This window comes from Trachemys scripta, chromosome 3 (genome assembly GCF_013100865.1).
Source record: "Trachemys scripta elegans isolate TJP31775 chromosome 3, CAS_Tse_1.0, whole genome shotgun sequence".
NCBI classification, from domain to species: domain Eukaryota; kingdom Metazoa; phylum Chordata; order Testudines; family Emydidae; genus Trachemys; species Trachemys scripta.
Genome location: NC_048300.1, coordinates 82,503,798 through 82,524,551, shown reverse-complemented (window position 1 = coordinate 82,524,551; position 20,754 = coordinate 82,503,798). Strand labels below are relative to the sequence as shown.

General features: G+C 40.9%; 1 protein-coding gene across 6 annotated transcripts in view; it reads right to left on the bottom strand.

Moving 5' to 3' along the window:
* LOC117874772 overlaps positions 1–20,754 on the bottom strand; it is a 102,899-nt gene that overhangs the window by 50,558 nt on the left and 31,587 nt on the right. For all 6 annotated transcript variants that reach the window (XM_034765242.1, XM_034765244.1, XM_034765241.1 and 3 more), the window contains one exon: positions 1,340–1,426. In XM_034765242.1, coding sequence (XP_034621133.1) covers positions 1,340–1,426 — 87 coding nt within the window. The remainder of the gene's footprint in view (positions 1–1,339; positions 1,427–20,754) is intronic.

Below are 20,754 nucleotides of genomic sequence, written 5' to 3'. Positions count from 1 at the left end.
GCCTAAAATAAATGATTAAAATGACCAAAATTAAAATCACAGGACGTCAATTTCTTCAAGTATCAGGGGGTAGCCGTGTTAGTCTGTATCCACAAAAACAAGGAGTCTGGTGGCACCTTAAAGACCAATAGATTTATTTGGGCATAAGCTTTTGTCGGTAAAAAAAACACTTCTTCAATCATTCAATCTCAACAGAAAATACTCTTTGCATTTTCACATGTAGCTTCATTTTATTTTCCTCAGTCAGTTAGTTAGCAAAAGAGCTACACTAAACCAATTTGTCATCCATTCTGGCTGTCACATGGGAAACCACTGGCTACAAATAAATCAAGGATCACAAGGACAAAATGCATAACATTACATGGAAATCTAACCCCCTTCGAATCAATTTGCTCTGTATCACAGAACATTGCCACCTTGACAGAAATAAACAAAACGTTAAGAAATCTAAGGTATCACCCCTGCATAGATGGCTTCCAAACTTAATTTTATCACGAAGAAATTGATCCAATCCCCTGTGGCTATACACTGTTTCCCCATATAAAAATATATATATACACACACATTTACTAAAGTGAAAAATCTGCATTTAAGAAAGAACTTCTAGATATGCAGATTAAGGGTCGGTTCCTAAAGAGAGGCATAGATAAGACGCATTTTCTCAAGGGTCTGTGAGTTGCTGTTTAGGGTCCATTTGTAATTCAAAAAAGAAAAAAAAAATCATTGTAGGAAGAGCAGATGACTCGGGAGAATGAGATTGGGAGCTTCTCACTAGTTCTAATTCTACCCAAGTCAACAGTGACTAAAATCAGTTACTCTTCAACTGCTGTTCTGTGGCCTGTTTTAAATTAGTAGTTTCAATCCTTTTCCTAGTGCATAAGTGTCCATGTTACAGCTGGCACTATCCAGCACTCTTATGGGTGGTCTCAACTGGGAGGCCAAGGACTGAATGGGAATGAGGTTTGAAATATTTTGTCTTCTGCTGATCAAGAGTGAAGGTATATTTGTGCGCAGTGTGGGAAAGACCAAATTGCTGCAATCTTTACCTGCTCTGTAGATAATCAGAGGTTTTCAGTGTGCAAGGCTTTTAGCCTGGCACCTTTCAGAAGCATTAAACTCAATAATAAATTGAGATTTATGGGTGATGGTGGAAATTTTAGGCAAACGGTTTTCTTTAAAAAGAGACAATATTATGCACTCATTTAATATTTCCAAACGGAGGTTTATAGTAGACAATTGCTCCAAATCCTTAAAAAAAAAAAAAACCCACGATATTTATAACATTTGCTAAAACAATTCAGAAGCGATATTAAGAGCAAACAGAACTCTTGCAGCATACCAGGTAATTACTGGACTGTGGAATAGACTTGAGGTACTTAGCATCGTGAGACAATTTGCAGTAGGGCACTTGATGTCCAGGGATACACTTAAAAGAAAGAAAGTTTTGGTCAGTATTTTTTTTCCAGTAGCTGGGAAACAAAGCACAAAACAAATGACAAGTAAACACTCAGCCACAGGAAGCCATTAACAACAGTGGGCACCAATTAGGGCCCAGCAGGTATTCCTAACACCGCCTGGTGCTCTAGCTCCGCCTCAAATGCTTTGACATAACACTCACAAACTTAGGCTTAGGAAACAACAGGCTGTTTCATTTACTCAGCAATTTGTAGCCACATATTCCTGCTTATAGGCCCATAAACCTGTTTGTAGTCGTCTTCTGTTTCCCTTCAAGTTTGTGTCATTAGAAACTGCAATTACTGTCGACTCAAAGGAGAATACTTTCAAGGAAATAAAATAAAATGAAGATACTGTGATCCCCTCTTTCTTTCTCTTGTCTCTTATTTCCATCCTCTCTTCTGCTAAGGAATGTAAAATGCAATGGCTGATTTAAGGAAAATCTATTCATGAAGAATATTTTTGCTAGTTTCCTCTTCTCAGCACATGGACTTTTTTTTTTTTTAAACAAAGGCAGAATTTTCAAAAAGCATAACTTTTTTTTATATATATAAAGGGGAAGAAAATGATTATTCTCAAAATTAAGCCATGGCCTTAAGTAATTACAAAGTATTTGCACAAAAAAAACAAAATACACCTTTCCCCCCCACACCCAATCACAACCAAAAAAACCCCCAACCAAACAAATAGTAAAGTAAATGCAATTCTATAGCATCTTCCATCCAAGAAACTCCAAAGAACCATCCAATCCCTTGAAAAACATTTATGAATTAAGCTTCACACAATGCCCCTGTGATAGAGGCAAATAAGACTACCAAAAATACAAGATGTAATCAATTTTTACTCTTGGGTCACAAGTCTTCAAAATAAGACCTCATCTTCACTGCTTAAAAAAAAAAAAAAAAAGGGATTTTTTTTTTTTTTAACCTCAGAATAACTAATGTGTGAGAGTTATCCTGAGGCGAGAAGACTGAGGCAAAAACACTGTGAAGACTATGGTAAAACTAAAGTTCCTAAAGTAAAGTAATCTCACGGAGGTAACCCCTGGAGGGAGTATAGCATTGTGTACTTTGCCTCATTTACCTCATGGTAAAACTAAAGTGCCTGGTCTTCAGTGTGTTTTCACAGGATAGCTCATGTGCACTAGTAACCCAAGGTTAAAAACAAACCCGCACACAGACCTTTTTTTTAAACAGGAAAGACAAGACCTAAGAGAGACTGGTAATTCCCAAAGCTATTGTGTCTGATTCTGTCCTCAGTTGTGCCAAGAATCAAGAGGAACTCCCTGGGAATTACACTATTGCAAAACCAGTGATAAATCAGAATCCGACTGAGTTTTGAGGACTCTTCCTAGCACGCATCATGGTATATTCTGACCCTGTGAAGTGGGTGAAACAACCTACTGACGCCACTTAGTTGCCCATTTTCTTTTTCACCACTCATTGACAGTAAAAGTTAATCAAAACATCATCATCAGTTAGTCACAATTTCTTGATGCTTTCTTCGTATCTTAGTTAATTCATCTCGACTTTATTAACAGCCCTCCCCTCCCCCAGAAGGAACATAAGCAGAATAAAGAGGTGACTATAGTCTGAAATAATTTTGACAAGTTTGCAGATGACACTAAACTGGGCGGAGTGGTAGATATGCTGGAGAGTAGGGATAGGATACAGAGGGACCTAGACAAATTAGAAGATTGGGCCAAAAGAAATCTGATGAGGTTCAACAGGGACAAATGCAGAATCCTGCACTTAGGACGGAAGAATCCCATGCACTGTTACAGACTAGGGACCAAATGGCTAGGAAGCAGTTCTGCAGAAAAGGACCTAGGGGTTACAGTGGACGAGAAGCTGGATATGAGTCAATAATGTGCCCTTGTTGCCAAGAAGGCTAACGGCATTTTGGGCTGTATAAGTAGGGGCATTGACAGCAGATCGAGGGACGTGATCATTCCCCTCTATTCAACATTGGTGAGGCCTCATTGGAAATTGGAAAGAGTCCAGCGGACGGCAACAAAAATGATTAGGGAGCTGGAGCACATGACTTATGAGGAGAGGCTGAGGGAACTGGGATTGTTTAGTCTGCAGAAGAGAAGAATGAGGAGGGATTTGATAGCTGCTTTCAGCTACCTGAAAGGGGGTTCCAAAGAGGATGGATCTAGACTGTTCTCAGTGGTAGCAGATGACAGAACAAGGAGTAATAGTCTCAAGTTGCAGTGGGGGTGGTTTAGGTTGGATATTAGGAAACACTATTTCACTAGGAGGGTGGTGAAGCACTGGAATGGGTTACCTAGGGCGGTGGTGGAATCTCCTTCCTTGGAGGTTTTTTAAGGTCAGGCTTGACAAAGCCCTGGCTGGGATGATTTAGTTGGGAATTGGTCCTGCTTTGAGCAGGGGGTTGGACTAGATGACCTCTTGAGGTCCCTTCCAACCCTGATATTCTATGATTCTATGAACTCCGCAACTCATTCAGATCCTAGGATGCCTTAGGATATGATTCCGTCTTTGTCTTTAGTTTCCTGCATTTCCCCCCTGCCTTTTTTTCAGGAAATCAAATCTGCAATAATCAGCAGATTAGCAAGTCAGCTTCCAACACAGCCTCACATTAAACCACCTGTCCAAATTACTTGTGGCATTTCTGGCCAGCTACTCACTTCAGGGAGCCCGTTGCCAGTTTTTATGAAAGTTTGCAATTCTAGCCTCTCAGAGCTCTATAGGTACAGTCCCCCTACCTGATAGCTGCAGGAACCAAAAAGCCCCAGTAAAATGTGACTAGCAGCAGCAGTGGGGATAGGGTGACCAGACGTCCCAATTTTATCGGGACAGTCCCAATTTTAGGGGACTTGTCCCGCGTCCCGACCTTACATCGGTCGGGACGCACTTTGTCCCGATATCGGGGGGACCACGGCAAGCCAGCACTGCTCACCTCTTCTTCCGGGCCCTGGGGCAGTGCAGCTGAGATCTTGCCGGCCAGCAGGCGCCTACAGAGTGCTGCAGCCCCACTCCCCAGGCATGCACAGAGGCAGGGGCGGGGCTTGTAGGCGCCGGCAGCGAGCCCCCCCACCCCTACCCCCCTCAATCTGACCCGTGCACAAGCTACGCGGACAGGAGCCAGAGGGATGCTCCCTCCTCCCCCCGCTGCCAGCCCTGCGAACATGGCTGCAGCACGACCGCACTTCTCCCTCCTGCTCCTCGTCCTAGTTGCCTTGCTCCTGTCCGCACAGTGGCCCCTCTGCTTGGCCGCCAAGCATCTGGACCGGTGCTTCGCCGAGTGCAAGCGCTGCACCGACCCAGAGTGCAGCAGTAAGTGGGTGCAGGGCACTGGGGTCCCCGGACAGGACTTGCCTGCTGGATCCTGAGGCTAGCACTGTGGTGGTGGGGGGGGGGGGATTGTGCCAGGCAGGCTCTGGGAGAGAGGATTGGAGGGGGGGGTCCGATGCCGCTCTGGGTAACCCGTGCGGGGTGGGGTGATGATGCTGCAGGGACGGGAGACCCATGGGGAGGCCGGGGTGGAGGCAGTGCTCTGGGGGCCGGCCCTCGGGCAGGGCCATGGGGCCGCACTTGTGGGCACCGCGATCCGGCCGCGAACCAGACGCTTCTCCATCCCTTTAAAGGGCCAGTAGCCCGGCGTCCCATCGGGTGGGTTCTCCCACACGTGCTGGTCCAGCCCCAGTGCGGGGTGTGAGGGGAGGCGTGTGTTTGGCCATTGGCTCCCTACCCCCGTTTGCAGCGTTGGTACGTTCCGCGCGGAGCAGGAGGGGACGAGTGGCAGTTGGCCGAGAGCGGGTGGAGGAAGTGGGCTGGGGGACGTGGCCTGAGCACACCCTATGGCACTGGGTGGAGTCCAGGCGCGCATGGGGGAGAGGCTTGTTGTCTTTGCTCTGCCCCCCCGCCCCCCGCATCCTGATATTTCACTTCTGTCATCTGCTCACAAGGGGGGACAAGTCTGCAACCGACCTTCAAGCTTTCTTGTAAAATGGATTTGAAAAGAACATCGAGATGCCTTGGACCTTACGGTGCACATCCTGGAACTAGTGTAAATAGATACGTGGTGTACAGATGCTCTTCAAACTTCCCACCACTGGGCCGCCCTAGAAGGATAATCACTCAATACCTCAGAATCCCAGTTCGTGCTGATGGCTCACTGTGTCAGATGACTACTTGATGGAACGCAGCTGGCAGGCTTCCAAGCACTGATGTAATGTAACAGGGCCCATGCATTGTTGAGGTGCTACTTCGCTGCATGCTGGGCATTAGTGAGGTGTTTACACCACTGCACTGCAGGTTAGCACCTTAGGGAGGCCTTGCTGCCACAGGTGCAAAGGGAATCAGCGGAAGAAACATGGACACTAAATTGTCAGAGCCTCAATGGCGTACCAAGCAGACCTCAGCTCTTTTGCCTCCCTGTGCACCTAAGCTCAGAGCCGGGAGAGTCTTTGCAGGGGCCAAGGCTCTTCGTGAATAAGAGTTCCTCCCAGCACATCAGGGAGCTGCACTGAGGAGCCTTTGCAGTGCCAAAACTGACACATGGAAGCAGAGGAATTCTGTAGCTAGAGTTTGAGTTACTGACCCCCTCCAGGCATTGAAATAGTACTGTCACTTGGAAACACAGGCAGATGCTTTGCAGGTGGGGAAACTGAGGCCCGGAGAAATTGAAGTAATTTGTCCACAGTCAGAGAGAACTCCTATGGCAGGGCAAGAAATAGAACCCAGAGCTCTTGGTACCTGGCTCTGTACCTAACCACAAGCACAATCATCCTCCCTTACTTTTTATCCACCAGGGGCAAAGCTGTAGTATAGTGAAGGGGTAGGCAACCTGTGACATACATGCCAAAGGCGGCATGCAAGCGGATTTTCAGTGGCACTCACACTGCCTGGGTCCTGGCCAGGACTGGGGGGCTCTGCATTTTAATTTAATTTTAAATGAAGCTTCTTAAGCATTTTAAAAACCTTATTTACTTTCCATACAACAATAGTTTAGTTATATATTATAGACTTATAGAAAGAGCCCTTCTAAAAATGTTAAAATATATTACTGGCATGCGAAACCTTAAATTAGGATGAATAAATGAAGACTCGGCACAGCACTTCTGAAAAGTTGCCGACCCCTAGGGTGACCAGATAGCAAATATGAAAAATGGGGATGGGGGTGTGGTAATAGATGCCTATGTAAGACAAAGCTCCAAATATTGGGACTGTCCCTATAAAAATTGGGACATCTGGTTACCCTACTATAGTAGGGCATTATGCAAGCATGTTTTCCTTCTTAGGACTACTTATTCCTCTTCTGGTTGGCTTAAATAGGCCCCATGTAAAACCCTTTGATGTATATTTTACTAACTACAGTGAAATCTAGCAGCAAGAAAAAAAAAAAAAAAAAAAAAAAAAAGCCTCATTGCCTGCATGCTTCCTTGTTGTGGCACAAAGATTTCAGCTCTGTCTTGATATTCTCAAAAAGGATTTTTGGGTTGCACCATAGAACGACAACTGGGGATGCAGTCTTACTTCACCGCACGGGGATTTAGGTACACAATTCCTGTTAACACAGTGTATGTGCGAGCACGTGTGCATGTTCGCACATAGAACTCAGAACTGTAGGACTGGAAGGGACCTCTAAACATCATCTAGTCTAGCCCCCTGCATTGCGGCAGGATTAAATACATTATAATAATTATAGCTGTTTGGTGCAGGATACACCAAACCTCTAAAGGTGCCCGCAGCATGCCAGGTTACTGCAAATTGGAGGCGAGAACTGTTCTAGTTGCTGAAAAACACCTACATCTTGGAGGCACTACAGTAACCACTCGCACACCTGGTTCAGTGAAATGATATTTTAGTAGGGCTGGGAGGAAAGGGAATGACAGCAGATACCCTCGATATAGAGTCTTAAACAATTAAACTTCAAGTGAGCAATAAGGGTTCCTGTTTGGGTTCCTGGGACAGCCAAGTCAAGAATCGGGGCTCTTCTCTAGTCCAGTCTCTATCCCACCACATAGGACCTTGCAGGTTTCCAGGCCAGGTTTAGTTAGCATCTCTCATTGTGGCCCCAGTGCACCATCACACACTACCTAGACCTCCACTGGTGGGGATTCCACAACTTCCTTATGTAACATATCCCAGTACTTAACTGTCCTTATAGTTAGAAAGTATTTCCTAATATTTAATCTAATCTAAACTTCCCTTGCTGCAAATTAAGACAATTACTTCTCGTCCTACAGGTTAGATCTTTTATGCAGTGAAAGACACTTTTGAAAATCCCAACCTATATACTTTATATAAAGTAAAATACTATAAAGAATTAAATACACACACACGAGATATTTTCTTTATATTCATGAAGGAATTCAAAATTTAAATTCCTCACTGAAGAGATATGTACAGTCTCAACTATACCATCTATTCATCATACCTTTGTTTGACTCTTATTAAGAGCTACAATTTTTTCTTCTAACCCCTCTTTTGTTTGCTACCTCATTTCATCTGACATTACACTATCAATTTACTATATTACACAGATGATTTTTCTCTTTAGTTCTCCTTATTTTCAGTGCTGCAAGCTTTTTGGTTAGATTTAATTTACAACAATATATTATACAACAACATGTCCCTAGTAAAAATATAAATTAATGGCTTCCAATAGTTATTTACTTCACCTTTGTTATTAAAGCAGCAAGAGTTATTTCTCCCTCCCCATGTCAGTGAAGCAAATGCAAGAAGATCCTCCCACAAAAACAATCCAGAACAAAAAAAACCCACCCAAACCACTGGGAAACTGAAAATCTTCTACCTCTTTAAATGCAGAAACTGTTTTATGCCACTGTTACTTACATTAGTTAGTGTGTGATGTTTAAAATTAATACTCATTTTGGGTCCAATCCTGCCATTCTTACTCAGACAAAACTCCCACTGTAGTCAGCAGGAGGGTTAAGGACTTCAGGGCTGTGCCCTTGATACACACAATCTACATCATAATATTGAAAATTCAGAACTCAGATAACAAGCAAGCAGAGCACTCACTCCTTCATAAACCAAATGTGTGACATTGACCTGCTGAATATGTGACTATGACCCAAAATGAAGTACACACACCCAAAACCAGATTGAGAAAGGCATGATAATGAAGTAGAGTTAATTTATTTATTTTTTCCTATAGGCTTCTACTATCTTCTGATTCAGGACTTTCACTTCTGATGTTAATTATTTGTAAGCGGGACAAAAATACAGAGCTGACACCAGGTTAGCGTCAAATGAAATTAGATGTGGATCTGAAATAAGATGTGCCTTGTAAATATTTACCTTTGAGAGGAATGGAAGAAAGAAAAATGTAAACTTAAAACCCAGCCTTCAATCACGTTTCTGTACCTGGTTGAGGCAGATTAAGTTATACCTACAACCACAGTGTTCTGATCCAAGGCAGAGTGGCTTAAATTATTGAAGCCATAAAGCCTCACTATCACACAGCAGCCTACATATATGTTTCATTGTATCACTTTAACCACATTTGTAGCCCCTGTCATGTTAAGGACAGGAGCAAAAAGCCATAATTTACTCATCAATTCATCACAGCCTAACCCTGCCTTATCTTAGCTTTATGCTCCCCTCCAGTAATGCGAGCAGAGAGAAAGATTGGGCAGACCAGGGCTGTAAAAGAGAGAGAGAGAGAGAGAACGAACACACCCATGCAACAGTTCTGCAGCATGATTCCTAATTAACCTAGCTCATAGAAACCCACAGAATTGGTGATCTGAAGGCAAACAGTGGCATACAAAGAGTACAGCCAAGCAGCAGCTGCATTCTGTGCATGGTCACCTCCAGATCCATATATAACTTATGCATAGTCACAAAAAGCCTTAAGATCTTGGTTCAGAAAAGCATAGAACTCATCGGTACAAAAACACGTTTAAATGATTTGCTGAACCAGGGCCTAACTTTGAAGGGTTCTCAAGGGTTCTCTGTCGCTTGTAGAGTACCAGCAGCACCAGGAGGTAGCCAATGGCCAAAGCTGCTCCCTAAAAGCTATTTTACGGGGAAGGGGCCACTTTGCAGATCCCTGAAAAGACTCTAGGATCTGTGAGGCTGAGAGCAACCCCCCTCTGCAACCTCTCAAATTTGTACCGACCAAGGGGAGCATTAGAAGGAAACTATGAGGACCTCTGTCCCCCTCCTACAGGTTTCTCCACAGGAGGAGAAGACATGACCCAAAGTTTGTATATTAACTTATTTGTTTAAAATAAAGATACAGAGATTGTAGATGGACATTTTGAGCTGATCCCATGTTAATGCATTCTATAAGCTAGTCACTGAATTGAAGACCAAATACTGTTTCATCAATATTATGGACTCAATAGATCATGCACTTAATATTGCCTCATGCACACAGTAGATGCTTCAAGAGCACTGAAATTAGCACAGAGTGGGATGCACATCTTTGCACCTTATTCCACAGAACTACTGCCATCTATTGTGTCAAGTATCTAAAAAGTCCTCAATCTGCAAAGCATTGACAAAATAATCTAACAACTGTTTCAAAGCATGTTTATGAAACCTGTAATCCATTAATCTGTGGATGTGATTATTAATGCTGCATACTAAGAATTCTTATGAAATTTCTGATGAAAAATAAAGTGCAGAAAACCTGGCCATTTAACAATTTTCTTAACTCTCGAAAAGGCACTAACTGCCTGAAAAAAATTCTTTAATACAAGAAAATTTTTACATCCAATTAAAAACTGTGGGAGTAGGGGCGTTTAATTTTGGTTTTAGAATTCTTTGTTTCAATTATTTTATCTAAAATTTGTTTATTCTCCCTCCCAAAAAAACCACCACCACCACACCACACACACAGGCTATCCTTGAGTGTGCTGAAGTTCAACTCAGAGAACATTTCTGACACAACATTATAACAGCGAACACAGGAGTTCATAACAAATGTTAAAATAATTTACACTAAAATGTCTATGCAGATGTGGTCTCCTATAATTATTAGTATATTCTTATGCACAAGATCTGTGTCTTCCATGAATTTTCATTCTGTTTGTTTTCATATTAACCTTATACATTTTGCAGTGCAGAAATATACCCAGTTTAATAAATATTTAAGAAGCTATTCATTTTAAGAGTGGAAAAATTAACATAGTGCCCATTTTTACAACTTGGGACACCAATGCTACACCATCTGAGAACATAAAATTTGCATTGATCTCTCTAGGAGTGGCATAGGATGGGGTAAAGTGGGGTCTATATTTTCCACTCAATGTATGGCTTTCATTCACATTAACACTGAGTGGGAAATAGTCACATAAAGCCCCTAATCACTGATGTGTGAATAGAACCCATAATATAAAGCATTAGCATAGTTTTACAAATCTGAATGACATCTTAGTAATTGGATGCAGTGACTTTCCAAGGTTTTTAGGCACATTGGCATGGCAGTGTGGGGGAGATAGAACAGAAACACTCTTGACTGCCTCAGTACAGTGGATAAACAAAGGACATCAGTCTGTAGAGCTATTCATCCAACACTTTCACTAGCAGTTAATTCACTAAAAATTATAAAAAAAAGGTAAGAAGCCAACACAAGATTCCAGAAGCTTTGGACAACAGACATTTATGGCTTTAAAATGCTAGAAATAGTTGTTTTTTAAAAAAGAAAAAATACATTTATTTAAATGCACAGATTATTAAATACCATAAACAAATATTAAAACTTCAGTTCCCTTAACTAAATGAAATTCTCATTTACCATTATGCTGCAAAATTATTTCCCACAATTATTTTCTGACTCCTTAAGAATATAGGGATGGACCTATACTTTGCTGGGCAGTATGCAAAATGACAGACCTATGCTCACATCATCTTGCATGCCTCTGTGGGGATTGCAATGGTGAATCCCTGCTCCCAACACCCCTCTCCACAGCTTGCGGTGATTCATATATGGGGGCCAACTAGCCAGGACTGGATTCAGAGAACCACTTTTCAAATGAGCTTTGAGAGAGAGGGGAATTCATTCTCTTCTGCAGCCAGCCAGCCAGCACAGTCAAATTGCATCATAGAACAAGACATATGATGGTGCGTGGGCTGGCAGATCAGAGAAGTATATATGTAGTGAGTGTGGGGCCCCCAAGCAGGGCCGGCGCAACCCATTAGGTGACCTATGCGGCCACCTAGGGCACTAACATTTGGGGGGACGGCGACCGCGGTGGCCGGATCTTCGGCCGCCCCGGTTGTCGTCAGCATTTCGGGGGCGGGACCTTCTGCCGCCTAGGGCGGCAAAAAAGCTGGCAGCGCTCCTGCCCCCAAGAAGGGTTAAAGCGAAGGCTGGCCTTGAGAGAAAAAAAATATATACATATATGACTAATTCTACAGACCCGCAGAGTCCTCACTCAGGGAATACACCATTTGAGTGGGAACTTTCCTGTTAAGGAATGAAGATATGGGATTATTAGTGAATTAGAACAGCATTTCCATCAGTTCCAGTTGCTAAATGCTTCAGATGATATTTTCAGGTAATATTTTTACACTAATATTTTAATTGATTTGCACAGGCATAAACATTACAGTGCGCGTCGATAAATGCAATCTAAAATTATTGTGCTCTTCAAATATAGCCAACTCTGAATATCACAACTGCAAAACAGAATCATCCATAAACAACTGTACAAAGGAAAGCAGAATAAATACAAGAACACTTCCAGAAAATCTCCATGGGAGAAGGTGCAGCATAAATACAGGCAGGTTAGGCAGACAGTGTTCTGTCAATTTTATACGGTTTTCTATTTACAATTTTTTTAAATGTATTAATTTTAAAAAATGCTGTTAGTCATGTTCCAAGTTGGTTCTCTTCTAATTGAAAAAAAAATTAATTATGCAGTCATCAGATAGTCACTGTACGAGATTTTACAACTATTACAGGCCTTGCCTAGACACAAACTTGCACTATTTTAACTACAAGTATTTTACCATTGATTCAGGATCTCTCTACACTAGAGATCTTACAGCAGCACAGCTGTACCAATGCAGCTGCGCCGCTGTAAGATCTCTCATCTAGCCGCTCTGTGCTGACGGGAGAGAGCTCCCTCCCCTAACATAGTGCTGTTCACACTACCATTTATGCCAGCGAATCTCATATAACTCGGTGGGGTGTTGTTTTTCACACCCCTGAGCGCTATGCACACTACCACTTATACCAGCAAAACTTAGGTCACTCAGGGATAGAGTAGACATGGCCTCAGTTAAAGTGAGGCAGACCACTGTGTAGATGCTCTTATTTTAGTTTAAGAGTGGCTTTTATGGATTTAGCTTAAATCAATTGGTTACTAACTTAGGCTAGAAAGAAATAAGCCATTCCTAAATTGAAGTGTCTACATACGGTTTTTCACTGCAGTACCTAAATAAGTTTAATTAAATTGTTGTAATTTTCCTATGTAAATAAACCATTAGACTCTCAGAAACGAAACTTGCTACTGCAGTCGGGCATATAAACGAAACAAGTTATCAACGTGAAATTTCTTTACGATTCCTTTCTTGTTCATACTTATTGATGTTGGGTGTATGCATACTTTGTCACAGCAACAATTCATTATTTCTTTTTCATTTGAAAAAGGATCTAAATTGTTGCACTTTAAGATAACTTTGACTTGTATAACAAACATTTAAGATTCAGAACATTATGATTAAAGTAGTTTCTTTCCTCTCAGTGGCTATGTGGCTGCAAAACATAGTTCACTGCAGTATTCTCCTGTTAAATGTGGAGAAGTGTTTCCTTTAGAAGAGGAAATTCTCTTAAGGAAGTTGTTTTAAGATAAATAAAAGTTCAGGATGAAGCCAGCAAAAGGTGTGAAGGATTTCTCTTTGATTTTCCAATTTGTGTATTTGGGCTCAGACAGACTACATTTTATGCACATATTAATAGGATGCTAATAAGTCTACAACTCTACTTTAACATGGACCTGTAGAGACAGCCTGATATGTGGCACCAAATATATTAACCTTCTTAAGTAGGGACATTTTGTTCCTTTCTTGCAAAAGAGGGAATCGGATCATGCCTTTTTAATTTTGAGTTGAGAAAGTCTTGCAAAGGCTGCCTATTAAGTTATTTTAAGGTTAGACTGCTTAGCAGTGTCACTGACCAGTTAAAATGATCTTTGATCATCAAGAGAAAGGAACCAGATCTGTCTAGAATGAACTTTAGTAGCATATTCTCTATCAGTATTATTATGGACAGGGAAAAGTGACTAAAATTAGGAAAACTACATATATCAAAGAGGTCATAAAAACAAACACAACACATCAAAATAACGCAGCACTGAAGCTCATAGAACTGTATTTAAATGTTTGCTGAGGTCTCATGGAAAATTTTGAAAAACATTCGATTTAAAGACAATTCTGTTTATGTTTTCTAGATTTCTCTTCCCTTTGGTTGTTTTCTTAAAATTCCCTGGGAATTTCACATGAAATCAGGCCTCTGTTCCTCAACAGTTAATTTTATCCTGGCTGCTTACTTCTCAGCTAATAATGCTGCTATCTTCTCTCTAGTGACATTATAATCATTTCTACAAAGCCAAAAGGTGATGTCACAAAGACAGGATTTTAACATCAAGTAATGGAATAAGGGAGTAGATTAAATCTTCAGAAACAAAGATCTTGTTTTCACACATTTTTCCCCAGCAATACAAACGAAAGAAAGCCCCAGAGAATATACATCCAGTTGTGCTGTGGTCCAAGAACTGAACTCAGGAACTATATTTAGAGGTACACCGACAATTTAAAAATCATACACTGAAAACCATGTTTTTACCTGTGATATGAACACCCCACTTAGATGAGTAGAACTGAAAGATTTTTACAAATCAAAATAGCTTTTTTACCATTCATACTGTATCTTTTTCATAGTTCAACCACCAAAAAATGGAAATCAATTAAGCCAGTTTCACTTTGGTTTATACTCAGTCTCATTCTCAGACACTGCAAGGAAAATATTTATTGATTAAAAAAAAAAAAAAAAAAAAAATCATGATCCATTGGAGTTTAAAAGAAAAATCCATGGAAAAACATTACTCGTGGGATTAGACTATTTATACAAAACCTAAATACTGGATCACATTTACTTCATTAAAACACAATGGGCAACATTTTCAAAAGCACCTAAGTGATTTAGGCACTTATGAAAATTTTACCTAGTATCAACTAAGCGGATTTCTAACATGGTCTCACCTGGCTGGACGTCATGGATGAGGCCAAATGGTGTTAGAACTGTGTTAAAAATACTCTTTTCCTCCTGTGTTACTAGGGCCCTAAATTAGAAGACTTTCCCCCCCTACCCACAAGATAAAACAGTTCTAACAACATTCGTCCCTATTCCCGTTGGCTGGCCAAATCTTGTTAAAGTACAGCAAAAATAAAACCGTATTTAAAATTAGACCTTAATTCATGTGTTAACTCCATCTATAAGGATTTAAAAGAAAATTATTGATTATTGTTTTTCTACTGTGGTAGCCCCCAAGAGCCCCAGACACATGTATAGTGCACCGTGGGGCTGTGTACTATACAACACAGAACAATGTTTTCCAAAGTTCTCCAGAAAACGTCAGTAATTCTAAGATTGTGTCCAACTCTCCATCTACACTACTAAAATAAGCACATTAGACAAACCATTGCATTATTTAACTATTAAAAATTAAATATAATAGTTAAACTGTGGGTTAAACTGTGCCTAGATAGAGGAAAACCGTGTTATAAATGTATTTGTGGTTAAGTAGCTCTCAAAATGAAAACAGTTCTCTAACATGGTTAAAATATGGCTAGAGCACAATCGTGTTATACGTTTACTTTTAAGCATTGTTATTTTTGAAGTGCAGATGACAGCTAAGTTTCTTATATAAAAAACTTATTTTCCATGGAAAAAGGAGTTCACCTCAGCCATTAGTTACCTCTAAAGCCGAAACTTGCCATGGTGAGTTTTGGTATTTTTGTTTTGTAAACATATAATTTTTAAAAATTAAAATAGTTCTTAAATTTCTGAAGTTGCTAAATGGTTTAATAAAATAACCAATCTGAATGCTTTTTTGCATTTCTAAAACTCAGTTTCATCAGCAAAATTAACTTCTTTCTCAAAAGGAGCTGATGAAAGGGGTGTGGTGTCAAAGAGCCATTCAGCTGTATTTCAAGATGGAATTGCAAATTAGTCAAAATGCACTGAGCCTCTGCATGCTCATCTAATCCCCTGCAAATCACTCTCAAACAAGCAACAAGGCCATGGATTGAAGTGACCCATCTAGTATTATAGTGAAGATGGATAGATCCATTACTGTTAATCACTTCCTACACCAAGCTGCTTTTAACCCTCTTTGGTTAGTCCCACCTGTTGCTAGCAAGGGGACTCCTATAAATGACTCCTGCTTTGAAAACTCCTGTATGCGGTTCTTGTGTAGCAGCCACCAGATTCTCTTGCTGAGAGAAAGGGGAAGGTTGCTATATGGCACGTTCAGGGAATCCCAACGCACTTCACAAAGTAATGATTTGTGTGTCAGTGCTATGATTGGGCTGGTCATGGAGGTGGTCAGACTACAGAACAGGGATGAGTCAAGCAAATCTGGGGCATCCTGCAAATCTATTCTAGGTTCCCCAGCTGGATAGTCCAAGATTCAGTGTCAACCTTCTTCTCCCCAGCTGCAATGCCATGGCATCAGAATGAGTCTGGGGGGATTAGTTCATAGGCACACTAGAGTGTACCTATGAAGAAGGGATTTAAAGGACAACAGGAGAAGGGTGAACCTGTGAAATACTTCAGCCAGGGCCACGCTAAATGGGAGGACATCTCAACTCCCCTGGAACAATCAAGTTACAATCTAGAGCTCAGTCAATAAAAAGCAGCCCCACTGCTGGCACTATATGCCGGGGACAACGAAGCACGAACAATTCACATCACACCAGCATCTCAGCCTGTCCTTGGTGGAGTGGAGATCCCACAGGATGAAGGACCTCCATTATCTAAACTATCTTTCAAGAGAGAAAGAAACTGCACTTCTCTAGGGAGCCCTTCAGACAATAACCCAAGTGTCCTGGCCCATATCCCCCTATGAAAACTTCCCCAATGACAGTCCTAGACCAAATGTAATCTATTATGAACGTAAAATTATGAATGCCCAGTTTCCCCCAGAGGTTTGCCAGCCATTCAAGTGAACCTAAGCAGAGTTTCAAATGAGTGTCTTGTCTCCCCACCACACACACACACACACACACACACAGTGTGTGTGAATCATGCAAAACTCACTGGTTTCAGTCAAGTTTGTTTTGAATTTCAGCTCATTAGAGCTCAAAGTGAAACTCCAGGGGTGTGAAGTTCAAACTGTGTGAACCAGAACTAGCAAGTCTGGCATAGCTCTACTTCTAGAGCGCAAGGCTCTCTTCTAGGAGAGATTACTGAGTGCCTAGATAGTGCCATACCCACTTATCTAATCCCAGCTGACTGCTTTGTGGGATACTTTTTAAACCATTAGATGATGCCTAAAGGAAGAACATACTTGTCTTTAGAATAAAAAAGTTCTGTTTTTCTCACCCCTTCCTTACCCACACCAGTCCCACTTTACACTCCACTTCCCTCTCTCTGAAGAGACTCTTTCTGCTCCCTAACTTCTCTTGCCCCCAACTCCCATTCCAACAGCACCAGAACAGGTGCCCCTGAGCCTCACATTCCTGCCTGCCAAGCTCTTCAGCGGCTCCCATAAACCCTAGGGGAACAGACCAGTCTGATGCAGTAAAACACTTCAGTACTGACTGGCGTCCTAATGGGAAAATGTTCCACGTGGCTCCTTCTAATCCCATTGGAGTAGGAATTGTTCCTGCAGTCAGGACTCTGCTCACTAGGCCTAGCGCCTGATTCAGCAGCTATCACCATGCTTCACCAGCCAACTTGGTAGTGCAAGAAACACCATAGTAAGCTTGGAAGCAGTCTTGCCAATAATCATGTCCTTTTCAGGATAATTGTGTCAATCATGAATTATATGAAAGAGACTCAGATCTGTATAGCTGGCAAGTAATAGCAGGGTTGCTACTCTTTAGTTTATTCATGCTGGGCAGAGTCATGTTTTTAGTGATAACTTTGTTTTTATTCCCACCATCAAAATACTTGTTTTAGAGCAAGATCTGGGACCAGAGGAAGAGTACATAAATCATCTCCCTTATGGAAACAGCCTGTATATTTCAAAAGAGATGACATCAATATGATTTAGCAAAAACCACCACCACCTATGAAATAGAACGGACTAGAAAGCTACATTCCTACTATACAACTCTATAGATTATAGATGTATTCTATGTTGTAATTGAAATAATAATTGGTAGTTTTCTACATTTTCAAAATGAAATTCATTAAATATTTTTGGATTTCTATTGTTTAATAGTGCGATTAAAACAGATTAATTTTTTTGAGTTAATCGCGTGAGTTAACTGTGATTAATCGACAGCCCTAAAGATTATCTATTCAGGGAGCTGGAAATGATGCAGGATTCATTGCTTTAGTATAAATCACTTCAGTTTCATGATTTTTCATTGCGGATAAGCAGTTCACAACGATAAATATGTGAAGACAAGTCATGAACTTGAGTCTGAATTATGGATGTCCCTCACAGAGGCCCCAATTCAGGAAAGAACTTAAGCACATGATTACATCCACCCTTATTAAGACAGCACTTTCAATCATGCTTATTTTAAGTATGCACTTTCTGTCCTGAGGAGGGACATTTTCCCGAACTGGAGCCAAAAAGAAACAGTTGACTGCTATGGTGAGTGCAACTGAGTTCTTCCATTTTTAAAATGGGCAATATAATTTTGTCTGCAGAGGTTCTTTGGTTCCTCCATTAGTTTAAACGGAGAACAGATTATTTTTATTTTCTCTGAACTCCTGTGGCTGTTTAGAATGCTAGTTAGCTAGATATGACCCTGCAAGCTGTCTGGTGAAATGAGTGTTTATTTTGTTTTGAAATGTTATAAAGAAGCTGAGGATAAAGGTTTGTAGGTTTGAAAGAAAAGTTCAAGTTAAAGCCTTTGAGAAGAACCCATGTTTGGTAGAACCCAGGGTAGGAATAATTTACTAAAATATTTCAGGTTTACTTGTTATTTGGACTAATATGCAGTGTAAATATCTTGAAGAGCGATGTAGTTTCATACCAGATCGAATAAATCCAAAGAAAGTGGGAATTTACACCTAACAGCTCAGACTTCTGCATTTTCTTCTCCCCCTGAGGTCTCGAAAACCTGTTTTACCATGAGAAATAGTAGACATTTAAAAAGGTGACAGAAAGGGACAGACAAAAAGGAAATACTGGCCCTGATCCTGCAGGATAGTGCAATTATCTGTTCAGAGACCTTCTTGCAATAAAATACAAAATTCATTAACCCCTTCCCTGCTAACCAAGAATGCATTCCATAAAACTATTTAAAATAAAACAAAGCAAAAGTAACACTGAAGTTTACACATACTTTCTATTATATTATCTGGCATATAGGAGGAAACCAGGATCTCGTTACTAAAAAAATGTTAGAAGTGAGCTTGTATGGCTTGTGTATAAGTAGCAGGTCACTCGGGCATTAAACAGGAAGCGTTCTGAGACCTGCTTGCAATATCCCAAGGGAGTACAATTTTATTTATTTGCCTTTAAGACTTTATTGTAGGGCTGGTTGACAAGTTTCCAGTGCAACTGTTTGATGGAGAATTCATGGTTTTTGACTACGCAAAGGACATTTTCCATGAAAACATGTTTTCCAGAGATAATTTTAAGCTTTTTGTCAAAAAAATGAAAATCCAAAATTTTTGGTTTTTCAACCGAATCAAAATTTCCCCAACCCTATTTCATTTTCATATTAGACCGTAACCTTCAGTACTTGTATTTTTTGGGCACTAAAAGGGTGATTTTCTTTCATTTTACAATGTGAAGAAACCAAAGCATGCCAGTTCTTACAGGGTGTAGAAAAAAAAAGTCTATATGTGCATGTGCGTGCAGTGAGCGCTGGGGTTGAAGGAAGGAAACAACAAAAATAATAGGACCAAAGTCTCTAGCAAATTGTGGCAAAACTCCACTGAAGTCACTGGCACTGTTCCCATTGACACTAGCAGAGAATTTGGACCTCAGTATTACAACCTGTTACAGGAAAATCTAAGCTTCTGATTAAATAGTTTAAGTTGCTCAGAATATTTCTGTAATAGCGTCATGTACTCGTGTAAGAATGGTTGCAATTTCATAAACATGTCTGTTTTATTGTCTCCAGATAGTCTTGAAAACAGTAGCGTAAATTCCCACACAGTTTTAACCTGTTAACACCAAATGAACCTAATACAAGCGCCATCTAGTGAAACTTGTGATCATGCAGTTACAAGGGGGAGGGGAAGAGACCCACTGCTGCCCAACTGTTTTGACTTCAACTTGTTAAGGACCCTATGCATAGATAATGCTACAAGTTCGCATGCAACAATAAAACATTGTATTTCCTAGCATAGCATTGTCACTTAGTTTCAGTTTTTTGGGATCCCAGTTTCACCAGTACACTCCCACATCCTGCTAGTAGGATAGTTCAGCAATTTTGAAAATTATTATTAAATAATATTTTATTGCAATGGTGCCTCAGGACCCTGATCATAAACCAGATCCCACTGTGCTAGAGTTGTGCAAACACACAAGAGACAGTCCCTGCCCAGTGCATTGTCACCACCACACAACATAATTTTCACATCATCATGTGTTACAACATGTGAAACAGGCTAGACTGTGGAACCCTTCCCAATAAGAGAAGCAGGTATGTCTACACTATGTTTTAAAACCCTCAGTAGTGAGTCTCAGAGCTCGCACTACAGCACTAAAAAACAGCTGTGGAGACATCTGGGCTCTGGCTAGAGTTTGGGCTCTAAAGCCCAGGGAGGAAGGTGGATTTCAGAGCCTGAGCTGCAGCATCTACACAGCTTTTTATAGTGCCATAGCACAAGCCTTGCAAGGCTGAGGCTGCAGACCAGCGCTCTGAGACTTGATGCTGTGGTTTTTAAAATGCAGTGTTGACATACTCTGCCTGGCTGCAGTGGGACTCCTCACATTAGTAAGTATTCACCAATACGAGTTGTACAACCAAGGCCAGTTAGTTCCTGAGATCAAAATATCAAATACTGGAGTCCTCAGTATTATTCATCAGTGGAGGATAAACAGCTGCTCAAAAATGCTCCTTCTACAATTCTTCTTCCCCATCTAACTCCTGAGGGATTACCAAGATCCAGAACTCACTTGCCATCCCAGTTTCACTTTCTCAGCTTGACATG